General features: G+C 43.8%; 2 protein-coding genes across 4 annotated transcripts in view; one reads left to right on the plus strand and one right to left on the minus strand.

The window, feature by feature from the left end:
* Nucleotides 1–1,761: 1,761 nt before the first annotated feature.
* On the minus strand, nt 1,762–9,069 carry GMNC (geminin coiled-coil domain containing). The gene is made up of 3 exons (XM_062606245.1): nt 6,194–9,069; nt 4,066–4,182; nt 1,762–2,523 (listed from the first exon to the last, which is right to left on the minus strand). Exons 1-3 carry the CDS (start codon nt 6,557–6,559, stop codon nt 1,882–1,884), a joined length of 1,125 nt encoding a protein of 374 aa, XP_062462229.1. The 5' UTR covers nt 6,560–9,069; the 3' UTR covers nt 1,762–1,881.
* A 546-nt stretch (nt 9,070–9,615) lies between these two features.
* OSTN (osteocrin) overlaps nt 9,616–18,227 on the plus strand; it is a 104,356-nt gene continuing 95,744 nt past the window's right edge. Inside the window, exons 1-2 of one of the 3 annotated variants that reach the window (XM_062606239.1) lie at nt 9,616–9,898; nt 12,692–12,772. The gene's annotated coding sequence lies outside the window, so the exon portion shown is untranslated. Of the gene's footprint in view, nt 9,899–11,714; nt 11,847–12,691; nt 12,773–18,227 lie in introns of those variants that run through there. The other 2 variants (XM_062606240.1, XM_062606242.1) reach the window with 2 other exon arrangements.

The following is an 18,227-nucleotide window of genomic DNA, read 5'->3' on the forward strand; positions in this document are numbered from 1 at the left end:
ATTGCCTATTCTGGAAGTCTGCCCCATAACTGACTTTAAAGTAACTACCCAGAAATACAGAATTTGTTTATTTAAAAGTCTTCTAGGGAATCTAAATATTATATATAGAATCCCAAATATTGCAATTCCATATTAAGTATAGCTTCTATATTAAATATGTATTAAATACAGAATCCCAAATACTGTAATTCTAAGGCACAGGAGGCTATTCAGGAGATATTTTTATCCTCTAAAAATAAAGAAATATCCAGTTTTCTATAGGAAAATAAGCCACTTGAAGGAAATCCTCTATTACAATAATTTTTACTTAAGTACTTCCTTAATGTCCCTGGGACAATTCTGAAAGGAAAAATAACCAAATCATTGTATTTCCAATACTTAGGCATCAAACTACTTTAAAGCAGAGAACAAAGGTAACATAAAACATTACTAGTGAGTTTACTTCATGTCAGTTAACTTCATATCATTAGTAGTGTTACTAAAACTCAAGTCCTGTGCAGTGCTAGAGCACCTTCTCTGCAGAGTTTTTTAAAGCATTCTCAAGCTAGCAGTGGTCTTAGCTTCAGCCCACCACTGCCTGGCAGAGACATGGGTAGGAAAGAGCTGGTGTTGAAGGCTGTGGTTCTGAAATGCTCACTCTGCCTCCAAGTAATACTGCCTCCCCAATCAGAAGAAACATTCCCATAGAAGTGTGTGGTTATGGGAGGAGCAAGAAGCAGCCCTGACTCTGGGCTGATGTTGATTGCAGATAGATCCGTGTGTGATCTCAGAGATCAGGACAAAAAGGTCAAGAAGTTGTTCCCTAGAAAGAAAATCTCTGGGTTCACAAGGCACCTCTCGATATTGTAAAAAAAGCCCTACTGGAGCCACAGAAATTGCTTATGAACCCAGGAGTGGTTCTCTTTCATGAGGGCTTCCAAAATCCCTCGTGATTAGGCAGGTAAACACAGACTAAAATCCATCAAAATATCAGCGGGATGTTGGAGACAACAGGAATGAATCCTTCACAGAAGAAAGAAGAGCTCTAAGTGTACATTATCCACAGATGAGACAATTTCTGCCACAAATATACTGGGCCAGGGACTTGGCCGGTGGTGATAGTGTTATTACAGAATTTCCAGTTCCTGTTCCAGGGCTCAAATTTAAACTCCTTTTATCTGACACGTAAAATACCTTTAAAGCACAATGCAGTAAACTTTAATCTCTTGATCACACTTTAAGAAAATCCCCTGAACTTGCTGAATCACTTGTAATTAAGTAGCCTTCAGGCAATAGAAGAAATCCTGTTTATTTTAAGGCATCATCAAAGAATGTGACAGCACCATGCGACTGCAGGTAGGTCAGCCTAGTGTAGCACATTAAAAACACCTGTGACTGCCTTAATCCAAGGCAATCTGTGTAGCCAGGAGAGACACAAATCACTTAGAAACTGCTGATCCTCAACCTACGCCTCCTTTGTCATCTGTGGATATCTGAGAAAAATGCCATTTCCAAACTGTATTCCCCAAATGCTTTCAATCTTCAAAGCTGAAAGCACTCCAACCTTGTTAACTACCAGTTAACAAGGAGTATCTGATGATAGAAAAAAACATGAAACAAGTAAAACCAGGTATCTCAACAGAGGCACAAGAGAAGTGTACATCTGGCCTGGGGCAGATAATTGTCCAAGTGCAATATCGAACCACACCTGTAAGTATCTGGAAGGGAATGAGGAGTACACGTATATGACATGTACGTAAAGAAATATCCAGTATAGTACATGACAGAGGAGCATGTATCAGAGCCCAGAAGGGCTCATTTTTGATGCATGAATCTGTCTCAAGCACAAGATGAAGTGTCTGTCTTCTTCATCCCCTATGGCTGACCCTCAGTGCAGGTGCATTATTCAGCCTGCTTGGGCACCCAGGTGAATCTCCATCCTCCATCATCATCCCTGCACACAAAGGCTTGTCCTTGGTGGAAGGTGTGTGTTCTCACATTGCAGTGAGGACTTAGTGATGTTGTGAAGGCCATTTCTGTTTTGTTGGGTGACAAATTGGCAGTCAAATAAGGCAACCCATAGGCTGGGAGGGAGGAAATGCTTGGCACTGATGAGACACATTCTGCTGAAGAAAACTGAGGAAGGAACGGAGAGTCCTCACTGCATGGATGGGTGCTGTTGTTAGCTGAAGGCAGGTGGCTGCAGCTATATGCTGCTGATGCTCCTTCACTGTGGTCATAGTCTGTTGCTTCACCAGCGCTTAGGCAGTACATGTCTTTTCCAAGGTCTGAGGAGAGGGCACTGTAGTTAGCTGAAGTTTCATCAATGGTGTTCACATCTTTTAATCCTAAAGTCTGCAAGACCCAGCTGTCTACAGCAGGGCTGGCTTGCTCTTCACAGGCAGTGAATTCATTAAAGAGGCTCCTTCTGGCTTTGGAAGCATGAGGAGATTCTTGAGGAGCAAAGCAGTGGTACTCTTTTAATTTCCTCTTGGTGCTGTTGAGAATAGCACAATTTTTTTGGCCATGGCAGGAAAGCAGTTTCTATCAGGGAAAAAAAAATAAAGGTGAGAGAGAAGATTGAAATCTGAATTTCCAGTTATCTGGAAGCAACATGTTTCTGATCTTGGCTTTTAGATGGGCAAGACTATTACTACTGTTCTTACAAAAGATACTTTTTCTTCCACCCTGTGGAACATATGGATATGACTATTTTGTGTCTTACAGTCTCTGCAACAGTCAAGTCCTTGAGAAAGAATCTGACAATGTCAACAAGGCCTGTGCTTTGATCGCATTCTCACCCAGTACAGCATGAAATGAGAGCTCCTGCCTTGCTGTATGGCACTCCTCTGTGCTGCTGCTGCCAGCAGCACTTGGCAGGTGAGCAGGGTAAGAGGGGGAAATGTGGCAATCTGGCACAAAGGGAGGATATGAAGGTAAGTCATATTGGGGCAGGTTTGATCCTGGCCAAGGAGTGCTCAGAGCAGCAGACTGAGTGGCTTAAGCCCATTAATCCACCTCGGTTGTCATTATCCCAGAACAAGGGCCCTTCAGGCATCCAAGGACAGTCAAAGGAAGGCAGGAACAACAAGGAAGCTTCCCCACCATCTCATGAATTCATTGCTCAGACACTTCCTGTGATGGTTTCATTCTGGACCCTCCTCCACATGACATAGAGGGGTGTCCATATCTGCCTGCTGTGCCCAGTGAAGGAGACATTTTCTACCGCCAGGAGCCAGGTTTTGGCATGGAAGGACATGCCACACTGTCAACACAGAACAGGATGGAAAAGGGAAGTCTGCTATTTTTTACAGGCTTTTTTACTTCATGCACAATCTACAGAGCTGAGGAAATAATAAATAGTTCAGTTTCATGAGGCTGGAATAGCAAAAAATTTCTTTAAACCAACAAGAAACAATTATCTTCTGGACTAGAAAGAGAGAATCAAAATATTTAATAAAAAAACCCAACCTATTCACACTTAGTTTAACAAAATGTTTCATCCAACCTGAAGTGCTTAATTTTGTATTTCATCTTAAGGAAAGAAAAAAACCAAAACCAAAACCCACACAACTTTTTAATTAAATAACTTTGAAACCATTAGAAGATCAGTACTCTAATGTAAATAAATAAAATGTATCATTGAAGATGACAAAAAAAAAAACATAAACCAGAAAGCATCCAAAACATAAAAAAAAATAATCCTTATCAAAAGGGGTAATTGACAAAATGGACACATAAGAGAAATATATGTCCAAATTTGAATTTTTCACTGAAAAAGAAGGTTAGATAGGATAACTTTTGCCTTGCTTATAAACTTACTTATAGCTAACTTACTCATTAACTAAACTTAATTATGCCATGGGCTATACTGTCTCCACAATTGATATGATGCCACTGCTGGGGGAAACTGTCACCTTAGATCCATGACTAGCAATTTGGCAGCTCTATGAAGTTAAACAGATCTCACACTGCAGGTTGACTACACTCTCAGACTTTACATGTATTTTAATAGCATGTGCCTGTTTCAACCTATTCAACCTGTTTCTTTTGCACATGTCTATACAACAGGTTTGGACACAATACCTTGGCTTTTTCTTCTAAACACTTAATCAGGGCAGAATTCAGGTATTGTCGGAGGTTATTATTTTCTTCATGTAACCTAGCAAGTTCCTCTTCCTTCTGAAGCAAAGTATCTTGAAGCTGTGAAACAGAGATATTGATGAATAGATGTTGACTCTGTAACTTAATAGCAATTGCCCTATGGTGCAGGCTGCTTGGATTTGATGATCTGGGTGTTTGCTTTGTGAACTCAACCTAGCCTTCCAGCCTCTTGTCTCTGTAAAACTAAGTGGCACAACTGTTCACTTTCCACTTTTGACTTCCTTTATTCTTTAGTGAGTGTTTGAGATTAGTCTGAAAAAAAAAAAGTAACCACGGAATAATAACAGACAAGAATTACAGGTAACCCTGTGAACAGCCAGAAACCAATATGGGCATGGCAGCAGCTACCAGATCTCCAGAGCAGCAGTAAGCATCCCTTTGCACCACTCTCATTCCAATTTATCGTTGGCTGGTAGGGAAAAGGAGAAGGTGGAACTGCAGGCTAATAATTTATGGCAGTAGTGTGCAGAAGGAAAATGCAGCTGCCATTCTTTATGATACAGAAGTACCCAGTGACCTCTTCAATCCTAGGCTCTACTGTGCCAGTCCCAGCACACGTATAGAGCTGCAATAATCCCTGGTCCCAAGAGCTGAACAGGTAGGTTTTGATTTGTCTACACCTAACACTTTTTTATGGGAAGTTCTATGTATATGCAGAGAGATTTTTGCCTCCTGATCATAGTTCTGAAGACTCCTTCAGAGGGACAAAGAATCTTCTGCCAAGGATCTCAGGCACCTGCTGACCACAGGCTGAAAAGCAGAGCTTTAAATGACTGAGGTAGAGCCAAAGGAAGAAATACACTGATGCCTGGAACGAGGGATAGATTCCAGGGACCTTGAAGTTAGTAAATGAACTCTATCAACTCCACTGTGTTAAAATGTCATTTCACAATCGCAGCCCAGAAAGCCAACCGTATCTTGGCTGCATCAAAAGGAGCGTGACCAGCAGGTTGAAGGAGGTGATCCTGCCCCTCTACTCTGCTCCTGTGAGACCTCACCTGCAGTATTGTGTGCAGTTCTGGTGTTGTCAGCATAAAAAGGACATGGAACTGTTGGAACAAGTCCAGAGAAGGGCCATGAGGATGATCAGGGGACTGGAGCACCTGCCGTATGAAGACAGGCTGAGGAAGTTGGGGCTGTTCAGCCTGGAGAAGAGAAGGCTGCGTGGAGACCTCATAGCAGCCTTCCAGTATCTGAAGGGGGCCTATAAGGATGCTGGGGAGGGACTCTTCATTAGGTACTGTAGTGACAGGACAAGGGGTAACAGGTTCAAACTTAAACAGGGGAAGTTTAGATTGGATATCAGGAAGAAGTTCTTTACTGTGAGGGTGGTGAGACACTAGAATAGGCTGCCCAGGGAAGCTGTGAATGCTCCATCCCTGGAGGTGTTCAAGGCCAGGTTGGACACAGCCTTGGGTAACATGGTTTAGTGTGAGGTGTCACTGCCCATGGCAGGGGGGTTGGAACTAGATAATCTTAAGGTACTTTCCAATCCTAACTATTCTATGATTCTATGATTTCAGATACTTGATTGGAGTGATCTTTCTGGGGTTCCTTCATCCAGGACTGTTCAGAGTTTCTCCTTTCCCCTTGATGGGATTTACAAGAAAAAAAAAAAAAGGCAAGAAAAGAGAAAACAAAGTAAACAAGGAAATGTTTGTTGGTCAAAAACGTTGATCATTCATATCAGTAGGTAATTCTGGTGGAATCATTTGTCAGGACTCAGGAGGACACGCACCATGTATTTTTTTGTCAACAGCATAAGGCTCTGCATCATCAGAACCTGAGGTTCTCCCTGGTCATGCCCCTGGGTCCTCTCTACTGCCAAGGCAGCTGGTGCAATATTCTGTTAGGATGAACAGGGAACCAAGCTCATGCAGGACAAATACTTTCTACAAAACCCACCAACATAAAAGCAGTTTGCCACCGTTTCCTCTATCTGTACCAGCGAGAGATGCCATAAACCAACCCAGAAGGTGCAATACACAACACAAAGTTCATGAACCTCGTGGGGTGAAAGTGAAGTTTCTGGGGGGCGCGGAGCCTTTACCTGTTTGTTCCTGTAGAGCTGGGAGGACAGCTGGTCTCCCTGCCATGCCGCGTCCTGAGCACCGAGCTGAGAGCTGCAGAACTGCCCTGGAGCGGAGCACACCGAGGGGTTAGCCCGCTCCCACCTCCTCGCCCAGCCCGGCAGCGGGGCCGTGGCCGGGCCCACCCCCCTTCCAGGCGGCGGGAGCGCACTCACCCGGCGTTTCCCCCCGGCCCCGGCTCGGGGGCGGCTCCGCGGTGCAGGCGGCAGCCCAGGTCTCCTTGGAAACACCAGCTGGGACAGACCAGGGGCAGGCGCAGCCCGGGACCCCGGCGAACCCTGGCTCCGGGCACGGCCGGCCGGTGCTCTGTGGAGGCAATGGACCATGGCGATGGGGCGCTCGGCAGACTGTTATCCCCTCCCGCCCGGCCAGCCCCCGGGCTGCAGCGGGCCCCGAGGGGAGGCGGTGTCAGCCCCTTTCCTGCCCCACCGCATCCCGGCGAGAGGCACCCCTGCGCTGCGGGCTGGTCCCTGCTCTCCGCCTGCTCCTGTCCCAGCCGGGGTTTGCTCTGGTACCTGCCGCAGGACAGCCCCGCAGCCCCGGCTGCCTCTGCCAGGCGCGGGAGCTCCCAGCCCTGACCAGGCTGCCCGCTCTCCCCCCTCACCCTCCGCCCGGTGGCACCGTATCTCCCTGCTGTCTCCGCTGGGCGTTGGGCAGTGCTCCCCCCGCCGGAGACCCCCGCCACAGAGGGGCTCCAATCAAAGGTATGCCAAGAAGGTGGCTGAGTTTCCTGCAATCCCTTGGGAAATACTACGGTCCTGAGTGGGTTTAAGAGGAAGGGAGGACCCAGGCTGTCCTCGGCCAGGGCGTTCCTCCCACCTTAGGGGCTTGATTCAGTTTTGAAGCAGCACAAAGCCAGCAGTGTCACCTCCAAGGCTGCTCGTACTCTCTTCTGCCCCTGCAGTTCTGCAGGAGTCCCAGCCCGTACAGTGGCAAACCCTGAATTGTCTCTGGATTCACCCTTTTCCCTTCTCCCAATAAACCCGATCTGCACCAGCTCTAAGTCTCTGCAAGGCAACGGCAGAGCCTGGAACCTCAAGCAGGGAATCTGCTCACCCATGGGAAGGCACAGCAGCAGAAACTGCTCTTGCAGGTAGAGGAGAACCGTCTTCCTTCACCATCTTAAAGAAGGCATAAAACCTAGTGCAAGCCCACAAGGCGAAGAGACCATCTCCTCCTTTCCTGCCTATAGGTCGAGAGAAATGCAAAGAGCACTTACCATGTTAGTGGCAGAATGAAATGCAGGTCTTGGGAGCACGTTTCTGTTAAAGCCCCAGAGAGGTTTAAATGGCTCTGAAGGAGGGGGAGAGGGGGGAAACCACGGAGGCGAGTTTAATCTAAAGGAGCTCCCAGTGACGCCTCAGAGCTCTCCTGAAACCCAGCAATCTGATTTGGTGTAAAGCTGTCAAACTTGTGACGTGAATAAACAGCAAACTTGCTGAAATCAAAGTCATTCTGGCCCCACAAATCAACACAAGGAAGGAGGGAAAAGAAAAGAAGGAGAGAGGGAGGAAAAATAAAACCCTCCACACACTTCAGGACAGCCCTGAAGTGGTGTGTCTGAGTTTCCCTCCATGAAATGAGCAGGGATCCAGGGAAGCATCCCACATGTTCAGAGAAGGGCTGCTGGTGTTACTGATGAATTTTTTGTTTTGTTTTCAAGCTTTGTCTGCGCTTGTAAAATCCAGCAGGAAGAAGCAAGTTTGTCCAATATGCCTGGCTGAGAGAGTGGGTTTTCCACAGCTTCCCAGGAGTGTGTGGATGCAAATAGGATTCAGAGCACTTCTGTGGACAGTTCTGAGGAAGAAAGTGCAGGTTTCAGAACAATACAGTCTGCAACAAGTTCCCGCAAATGTCTCACAATGTTGGAACTGGTCTCCTGTCAAGCCCCAGGCTTCCAGAAAAATATCTCAGGATATAAATGCTTTGACAGATTTACTATCATAAAGGGTAATGCTGCAAAAGCCATATGCAAGTGAATGAAAGATGTAGATTGTCTGCATAAAGTCACCTCTAATTCGCACCAGATCTCCATAGCAATTAAAATCCATAGATAAGCTTGTGTTTTTTCTCAGGGAAATAAATAAAATCTAAACAACTCTTCACTAAGGGTCCATTTTTTAATAGTGTAGGGGATGGTGGGACTGAATCTAACAGCAGAGCAATTGTTCAGCCATGATCCTGCCTCCTGCCATGGCAAGGGCTATACAAGGAGGTAACCTGACCTGCCTGCGGACACAATCCACAGCCAGCCAAGGGTGAGGCCGGGCCGAAGGCAGGCCGTGCTGGCATATGGGATGGTCTTCTATTTCTCTCTCAGAGGATGTTCAGTGTTGTTACTTCATTAGCAAAGCTCAGGGACAATACAAACCAAGAGGGCCATTTTCCTTCCATTGTTACTGGAGTATTTTCCTTGGTTGCTGCCCAAAGCACACTTGCAGCTATACCAAATTAAATCAGTGCCATCTCCCTTTGCATTACATTTTTTCCAACAGAGACATTTTAGAAAGGGCTCATGCTCCACACACTGCACCCAGCTTTATGTCACCCTTTAGCTCTTCAAACACCAGCATTGTGCAGTACATTTGACAACTGCTGTGATAACCTATACTCTCCAGCTGCCAATCTGTCTCCTGCATGGAGCATAGGGGGGCACTTGCTGGCTAGCATGAAACACAAGCTCCATGAAAACTCAGCAAATGCCAAGCCCCAGCACGGGCATCCTTGGCTTGGTTTAGTCCCTTTGCCCCTTACTGGGCTGTCTCAGGGTGCTTTCCTGGGTGCTGTGGCAGCGGTGACTCCCTCACCCAGGGTACACACTCCACGCAAGCACTGCTACCGTTGAGGGTCAGTATACCACCAGGAAAGGCCCGGGGGAGGCCACAGTCCCGAGGCGCCGGCGCTGCCAGCAGAGGCTCTGGGCCGGGCAGCCTCTGCAACGTTGTGCGGTGAGGCAGTCAACCCGGCGTAGGCGGCAGAAGCCCTCTGAGCCCGGAGCAACCCCCTGAAAGATGCAAGGCCTGCACGGCACCCTCCCAGACCAGAAAGCCCATCCGGACACCGCGGCCTCGGGCTCTGACTTCCCGACACAGCGGCCATCTTGGAACTGCCTCAGAGGCGCGGGAGCGCTGGGCCCGGCCATTGGGGGAGGCGAGCGGCCCGTGTGACGTCATCACACCGCGCCCGCCGCAGGAGGGGATGGTGACCACGGGGAGGGGGCAGTCCGAGCCGTCCGTCCCGCCTGGGCCGTGCTTTCCTCGTTTCCTGGACGCATGGTCCCGCTGCTGGCGTCCCCTGGGGATAGGCAGGAGCAGTGGGGAGGCCTGGTGAGTGCCAGGCTGCCCCTTATAGCACCCCTGGATCATCTCATAGCTTGTGTGTCAGGGGACAGAGGTTACCTGCAGAGAAAGCAGAGTTGAGCATCTAAGCAACACATTTAGGGAGGGACAATGTGTGGGCAAGGTTTCCTTCCCGCTTTGTGTGGATGTGGGCGTGGAGAGAAGCATTGCTGGCTCCTGGCTGCTCCTAGACAGGGTCCTTTGCCTGGTACAATGCTGGTGGCTTTCTCTCTGCTTCCTCTTGGCAGAGAACTGTATGCTCAGGCATGCTGTTTGCCTCTGAGACATGGTGGGAGGAGTATGGGCACACTCTTGGAGTGAAAGCAGGTATGAAAAAAACCCTGTGGTCACTCCATTGTTGCTTTTGCACAGTTGGTACCATGTTGGTTTGGGTTTTGAGAGAGCTTTGATTACTGAACTCAAGGAATTCATGTCAGCTCACTGTACCGTGGTTTCTGTGTTGGGGAGTGAAAGAAGGCACATGGGTAAAAGGCCACCAGATCAGAGGGCATGAACCCTGTAGGTTCAGACACTTAACTTTTGGGTCCCTATCAAGGAAAGACAAATGCTGCTTATGTAGGAGAGTTAATTTTGCAAAGTCATGTATGGATGTCACACACGATGGTAGGTCTTCAAATCATAGTAGCAATTACACATCATGCGTAGTGTAAAACAAACCCAAGTAACAACCATCTGCTAATTCTTTTCGTGTTCATCTGAGTCAGCTCCTCTCAGGACTCTTACTTATTACAGTTATTGATGCACTTTCATTGGAAATAAAGTTCAGGGATGAAATATTTATCAAGACTACAGTACTGCTTCAGTGGAGGCAGGATTTCATTTCAGTGTTACAGGAGCTCCTTTCTGAAGGTTGAGAACACACTAACATGCACTGCAGTGTGTTAATTCCCATGTGTTCTTTGTACCTATGTTTCTTTTGTCATGTCAATGATTTTTCATGTTTGAATGACAGTGGTGAAGCTAATTCTTCAGATTAAAAAAAAAACACCCTAAAACAACCAAATATCAAACTTGGATTTTTTTGTTTGACTTATTTTTATGTAGAAATGGCCCTAAAATTGCATTTCAACCGTTGTGAACTGGCTGTCAGAAGAGATGGCACACAGAAGAAAAATAATATTTACAAATAGTTTAATTCAACTTTTATACCAGACTTAGTACAATGTGTTACTTTTCATGCTAACACTGGCACAGGTGTCCAAACCCACCCCAAATCTTCTTCACTTACCCTGCCATATTGCTGTTGCATTGCTTCTTACCCCTCTTAAGAAAGAGGTAAAATAGAGGCTTACTTAATAACTGCAGATATTAATCCATAGTCTGGCACACACAGGTAACTGCCACTTGCATAAACCTCTAATAACATTTGTGATCTAAAGGTGTGATTAGTTAAATTTGATGAGACTAATTTGCAAGAATGTTTCTGAATGGAAATTCATGCAGATACAGGTTCTGGTTTTCTCTGATAGTCTTCCTGCTTGAATGCAGGACTATAAGGCACTTCCCAAATCCAGTCCCCTGCTGTTGAGATATTCTTAAACTTTTCAGTCTCCCTCTTAAAACTAATTAGGTTATTTTCCTTCTGTTATTCCTACTGTGAGGCTACACCATACTCTGAGCTCTGACAGCTAGACACTTTCTAGTTTCCAGTCTGAATGTATTCATAGCAGGTATAATCCCTTCTTGGCATTGTGCCAAACTCTTGTTTTACTTTAGATACTTCTCCCTCTGTAGCATTTAGCCTTGATGTCACCTATTGTCTTTTCCTTTGCTTTGTAGGTCAAAAAAAGGCAGATTCTTTTTCAATCTTCCCTAATGTAAGGACTACAGGAACCCATCTCAGAGAATATTTCACCTGACATTAATCTGTTTTTCAGATGGATGACCAAAATTACTGGATTTGCTGTGTAGTGCACCAATGTTTTAGAGAAAAGTACTGGCCAATCTTTATTTCTTTTATCTTTTCCTAGTACATTTTAGGGTAATGTTTACCTTTTCTGTCACTCTGTCACACCAGTTACTAGTTCTGAAATCACTGTCAGCTGGCAGTAAATACACCTGTGGACTTCATTTGCTGTGAAATGCAGTCAGTCAAACTTGGTCTTCAATGCTGTTGGGCTCCAGCTTTCTTATGCTGACACTGTCTGTTGTGGAGTTTCAGAGGTATTAAGGAGCAAAGGAAAAAATGACTTAAAGCTGGAAAAACTATACTAAACCTTTCTGGGTTTAACTGCAATTTCTCACTGCAAGAGTGGTGAGTCAATGGATAGAGGACATCCTACCTTGGTGTGATTCTCATGGTGACTTCAGTGTTTTCTTCTGGCCTGCAGTGAAGGCATGCAATGTAGTTAAGTATATGTGATTTTGTTCCTGTGTTTTCTGTTATACACTGGACGAGATTTATGCCTCATGGACATCTCGAAGAGAATTTGGTATTATTAGTGCTCAATAGTCTGTTCAGAAATGAGTTGTTTTTTTCAAGGAAATAAGTTGTGTTTTAGTAGCAGTATGGAAAAGGGTAATACGGTGATCTGGAAACTTAATTTGAGTACTGAATGTTGCCTCTTGGATTTGTGTGTGTGATACTATATAGGCTCAAATTAAACAGTGTAGATAGAAATTAGTATCTATCACAATCTGTCACATCCATTTAATCTTGAGTTGCTTTGAAACTATTTGTGGGGTTTTAGAAAATGTCTTAGAGTGTTCAGGGTGCTGAGAAATTATACTCCTTCAGATCTGTGGTCATCTTCCACATTTATCCTCTGGGTAGCAACTGTGCAAGGAGCTCATTATCTGCCCATGCAGCCATTAAGATTTTGAAGAGATAGTGTTTATTGGCCATGATTAATTTTGAATTGGTCTATCATGTTAAAATCACATCATGTTTTCTTGTGAAAATGGAGTTCCGTAGATTTGCAGCCGTCTTCTGATATGCCTGAAGAGGTTTGTTTTATACATAAGTAGTGACCCTAGAATATCCTTGTAGATGAAATATGTAAGGAGTATGGTTGAATAATTTGTGTGGCAAGTATGTGTGCCATGTATTGTGTGCAAGGGTGCTCACCCATCTGTCATTACCCCTGTTCCTTTTAACAGCTAAGCTTGTTTCTGTCCTATGGATGAAACTACTGTTTCACAAAGGACAGAAGATTCCTTCTTCAGAGGGAAATCTGCTAGGTAAAGCACAAATAATTACTCATGAAAATCTAGGACTAGAAGGGACTTCTGGGTTGTCTTGTCCCATCTTCTACTTCAGTTAGGCAGTTGGTTCAAAAACTTCAATGCCAGACCTCCAGTGCTTTCTCTTGTGACACAGGTACTGCTGCTTCCTACTCCTCAAATGTTCAAAGTATTACTCTAAATTCTGATCTAAATTTATTCATGAAGAGATGGGGAGTTTGTGCCATTTTTGGATTTTAGCTTTTTCATTTTATCCTGTGTGCTTGCCATTTTGATATAGAAGCACTCTAATGCTGGTTTTGTCTGGTTTTGTAATTACAAATTTTGTAATTTCTATTTTTCTGCCTATCTGAGGAGCATTTAACACACCTCTGGTAGATAAACCTCTTTCATCAGTGTGGGTGACTTTATTTTTTCACAGCCCTCTAGATTGCAGTTCATTATACCCCCAGACACAGTAATGAGGAATCATCGGAAAAGGAAGCACAAATGGAGAAAGTGACGGGTTTATGTAGCACAGACTATGTTTATGGAATTCACTACTACAGAATGCCATCAAGAGTGAGAATATTGTAGTATTAATGTTATTTATCATTCTGGGGTTTTATTTTGAATGTTTTTGTTAATTCTACTGGGTATTTGATCCTCTGTCTGAAGAGGACACCAATTGCACTGGTTTATGGGCATGTCATCGCAGAATGCATCCTAGTCCATAAGTATGGCATGTGTCTTACCCTTTCCTTTTGAGTGGCTGGAATTGTATCATAAAAAATATTGAGGTCCTAAGGAGATACGGATCTCGGGTCTGGCTTTTAACAGGATGACAGTTTCTCTTTGAAACTTCAGGTGGGAATCTTACTATTGCAATCTGATTGGTGTGTGGAGGAGAAATGTGTTCTCCTCCTGGGTCTGATGTTTTACAGTTTTATAGCAGCACTTAAATATAAGGTCTGAAACTTCAGAATGTCACCTATTTACTATATAGGCCCAAACTGATCTCTGCGTCTTTGTGTTTAAGTTCCTCATCTGTTAATCAGGAGTGGTGTGCCTGCTTAGATTTCACACTGCTGTAAGAAAAAATGTACTTGCATAGCCCCTGGTCAAATGCATCCCTTTGTTCTTGTCTGTGACCACTGAGCTCCACAGAAGGAATATTAATTGTGAGCAGAAAGCTTTCCATGAGTTTTAGGGGCTAATTGGATGGGATATTTAACATAAACCTTGATGTTGTTTTGGAACCAAAGCTTATTCTTGGTCAGCACACTTGTACATTGATTTTTCTCCATCCAGAGCTTACCAGCCAACTGAGTCGGCACGCTGCAGCTAAGAAAGCTTTTCATCACAGAATAGTGATTCAGTTGTGTAAACAAATGCACTGAGGTAGTCCCATGGTTAAATAACAGATGCTGAAAACGGTTTCTCTTGACTGCGTTATGAATGTTGACCATCATGGTTTGGGGGAAATTGCTGACTCTATGAGCGAAAGACTGATGTGCTGAAAAGCCATATTTTTCTCCATGGTGTTTTCTATTGAAGTCAAACTATTTTGCAGGGAGACCTGCCAGAAAAGCTTAGCTCACGGGTTTCGTCCAAATCAGGATGAATTTGCATGGGACCAGATACAGAGCTGAATGGGGCCCTGTGTCTAATCAGCCCCTGATGTAAGCATCTGCTGCTTTGTAACCTGTACTGTGAGCTTCTCGAGCATACACTCTGCTACCGATACCTATGTACTGGGCTTCACCTATTTAATAGTGCTTTTCCTCTTGGCTGGTGCTCAGGAGTTGGCAGTCTGGCTCCCCTCCATCTCTCTTTGGGTGTAGAGCTGTGCACTTTCCATTCTTGGCTGGCAGCTGGGAGCTTTGGCAGGGATCTCTGATCTGAGTAAATATATGAGAGGGCATCTCTCCATTGCAGAGCTGTATGGCATTGCTTTCCCTAATCAATAATGAAAGAAAGATTGTAGGATGTGTGGAAATGTGTCGGGGGTCAGAAGGTGAAGGATGTTGTTGTCAGAAGCTGAGAAAGACGTCAGGATTTTTGTGCACACTATTGAAAGGTTGAGTTAAAACAGTAAGTCACTAGGGTGATAGTCTAGTAAAACAGATCTGTCTGTATACATAAAATTTCCAGCTCCTAGTCCATGTAGGTAGTGTTCGATGAACTGTTGATGAAAGGAATTAGTTGGCTGGTAATTCATCTAAAAGATTGGCAGAGGATTTTGCAGGCTTACACCAGAGCTGGCCGGAGACAATAATCTCTTTTCTTGAAGAATGCTGAGGTCCTGACGCCCAGCTCATTGGAATGAAACCTGAATGCTTTTTAATTCTTTGTGAGAGATTTTTTTTTCACCCCCTCTTTGGTTTTTGTTTTTAGGAAGGAACAAAATGTTTCATTGTAATTTTGTCAATGATTCTGATATAATGGATTAAAAGAGTAAATGTCTTCCAAATCCCAAAGCCTTTTAAAAGAAGAATTCCATTCAAAACACATTAGAGCTGTTTTCTCCCCTGAATTTTTGCTGGAATTTAATTTTAAGCAAAAGTTTACACACTTCAGTGGCAGTGTGGGTTCCCTTGCAGCAGTGATATGCAGTGGAGAGTAACTGTGAACAGGATTTTTTTGGGTCACGTTATATTTTATGCTATCCTGGAGGTGAAAGGGGTTGGTGGGAGGTTTACATCCACTTGGTAGCCTTGTGCTGTGCCAAAGCAATGTAAAAAGGCCTTGGAGTGAATAAGTAACAAGAGAAGTCTTTGGTTTTTAACTGCCCCTGGATCAGAGACCAGGATTCATCGATGCCTTACTGTATTTTTACAATTCCATTGCAAACTGTAATAGGACAGCAGGGGAAGAAAGAAGAGGTTAGTACAGTGCAACAGAGTAGGCTTCAGAGAGGAGACATTTTCTCTTGGCTCAAGGTTCTTGTGTCCTAGCCTCCTGGTGTGCCTTGAAGGAACAGAGACTTAAATGGCAGCTATAGATTTGCCCAGAAGCTCCCATGGCTTCCATTTCATCTTTCTTTCCTCTTTCTAGTCAGACAGAAATGTGATCTCTTGACATCCACAGAACCCCCAATGACTTGTGTGTCATCCATGGCTAGCACTGAAGCTCAGTAGTCTCCTGACGTGCATGTTGGGACCCTTTTTGGTCAGCCTTCACCGACCTCCCTCTTAGAGGTGGAAATGTGTACCTTTGTTTAAAAAGCAGCATGTTCATCTGAAGTTAACTAATTTTATCTGGGATGCCACTATTAGCTATTGGATGTTGTTTTGTGACTCCTCACATTTCAAGGGAGCTTGTGTTCAGTGATAGGATTTAGGCCTACCTGTAATCTGCAGCACCCTGTAATCAGCAGTTGTATTAGGAGATACAAACCTACAAGGAAAGTTCTGGGGAAGCACGGTGGTACATCAGGCAGAAAGGAGCTGTGACCACATGGAACAAACTACTTCACTGGGAAACTGAAAGGCTCTACAGTGCTCATTTCTGGGTTGGCTGCTGCCCTGCAAAATGGCCTTCAATAATTCACTTTTATCTCTGTGTTTACCCCAAATGTGTGATGAAGATACTGTGTTAGAAGTTGTCCTCAGTAGTTGCTGGTGGTTTTAGTTTCAAGAGTAACACTGATTGTAGACTATTCTTTCAAAGATGTGGTTTGGTGCCATGAATTTGTAGGGGTAGCTTACTGCTGAAAACATTTTGGTTTTCATGCATTTCTGGATGTCAGCGTGTTTTATAGAAGCATGCAGGAGGTGAGCACTAGCTAGCATCCCTCCCTCTGGTCCCACCTGTGCAGAACAATAAGGTTGTTCAGTAGAGTAAATCAGGGAGCCTTCACTCAGGTTCTTACAATTGTATTTAAGTTTGGAGGGGGGTACTGAGAAACATAGAGGCATAAGGCTCTGCTCACCCTCCATCTCAGATGGTGCTGGGTAAGAAAATTCAGGTAATTCCAAATACTAAAGCTGGGATAAAGGCTAGTTTGGTTTTGGGAACAGCACACAATTATCTTAATTTACCCACAGAGCACAACTATTCACCAGATTATTGCCCTCAATAAGACCAGGACTATACTTTTTACTATTTTTTTTTTCCCTATTTGCCCCCAGCTTATGCTCTTCCACCAGCATTTTCCAAATCTGAAAGAATTGGTTAATTTTGTCTAATGGTGTAAATCTGTGTGTTTACCCTCACTGTAGCAGTGTTGCTGTCAGCTTATTTTTTGAATCAAACACAGAAAAGTGGTTTAAAGTGGATTGTGGGGTGTTTTTTTTGGTTGTTGTTTTTTCTTTTGTTTGTTTTATGTGTATATATATACATATACACTAAAATCAGTATTGTCTATGTAAGGAGTTAAAATAGTACAAATCATAGTCCCTGAATCTTGAATACTATAGAATAATATATATGTTTTAAATTTTATTATTATAGAATAATATACATGAAACTATTGTTAGATGTATGAAAGTTCAAATTTTAAAAGGTTGTATTTTTTTTTCCCTGCCTCTCTGAGACCTTTTAGGGTGGCATTCTTAGGTAAATATTGTCTCAGGAACTAGAGCTTTAAGACAGCTCTTTAATATTCTGAAGTATCTCTACTACAGTATAAAACCCCTGTAGCATGGAGGTAGCACAGAGCTGTGTACTCAGATTCTGCAGCCTTGGTTTCTAAAACTAGGTTCTGAAGTGTATATTTTGATAATAAAGATTTACTACCTTTTCAGTCGTGTTCTGAAAAACAACTCCATGAAAGTCTATGTCTGCATTTCACTGTCTTCTGAAGCTGCTAGCTGTTACTATTAAGAACTTTGTTTAATGGATAATTTATAAGTGGCAGTGGAAAAATAGACTGATGGGGTGGTTGGGTTTTGTGGTGTTGTTTTTTTGTTGTTGTTTCTTCTTTTTTATGTGTGTGTGGTTTTATATCAAGATCTCTCCTTCCATTTAAAGATTGGTTTATAGTCTGCAATTAATGATTACTCTGCAACTGTGATGTTAATAACGCCTGTTTACAGCTGCTGTATATTAATATAGTCATTTGGCCATGTTAGCCCTGATATACCTGCTGAGCTATCTTTCAGACTGAGCAGGATGGAGATGCCAACCATCTCTTCCTTAAAAATCATTACTAGAGGTCGGCTACTCTTGGGATACCAGCATCCCTATTTCCACATGCTTTCCAAACTGTGGTCTAGATGAATTTTTCTCTGAGGAACTAAAAATTTGTGTTTACTGCTGAAGAGCAAGCAGACACTGTATCACAGGGCAGGAAAGCAGAACATCTGCAGCTGGAATGTGTACAGATTGAAACAATGTATTTTTTTGAGCATGGAATTTTGGCTGTGATAATCAGGTTTAACATTTTCCTTCATCGTTGTTTCTCTTTGGGGCTTTGTTTTGTTTTACCTAAAGGGGCAAGAGGCCTTTGACAAGATTTCTTAATATGTAA

Source organism: Pezoporus occidentalis, unplaced genomic scaffold (assembly GCF_034315485.1).
Source record: "Pezoporus occidentalis ecotype Australia unplaced genomic scaffold, CSIRO_AGI_Poc_V1 ctg95, whole genome shotgun sequence".
Lineage (NCBI taxonomy): Eukaryota > Metazoa > Chordata > Aves > Psittaciformes > Psittacidae > Pezoporus > Pezoporus occidentalis.

Coding starts and splice junctions, on each gene's coding strand:
- GMNC (XM_062606245.1), bottom strand. CDS start 6,559: ATGGTCCATTGCCTCCACAGAGCACCGGCCGGCCGTGCCCGGAGCCAG. Junction 4,183..6,193: donor AGCTCTACAGGAACAAACAG/GTAAAGGCTCCG, acceptor TCTGTTTCACAG/CTTCAAGATACTTTGCTTCA. Junction 2,524..4,065: donor GTTTAGAAGAAAAAGCCAAG/GTATTGTGTCCA, acceptor TTTCCCTGATAG/AAACTGCTTTCCTGCCATGG.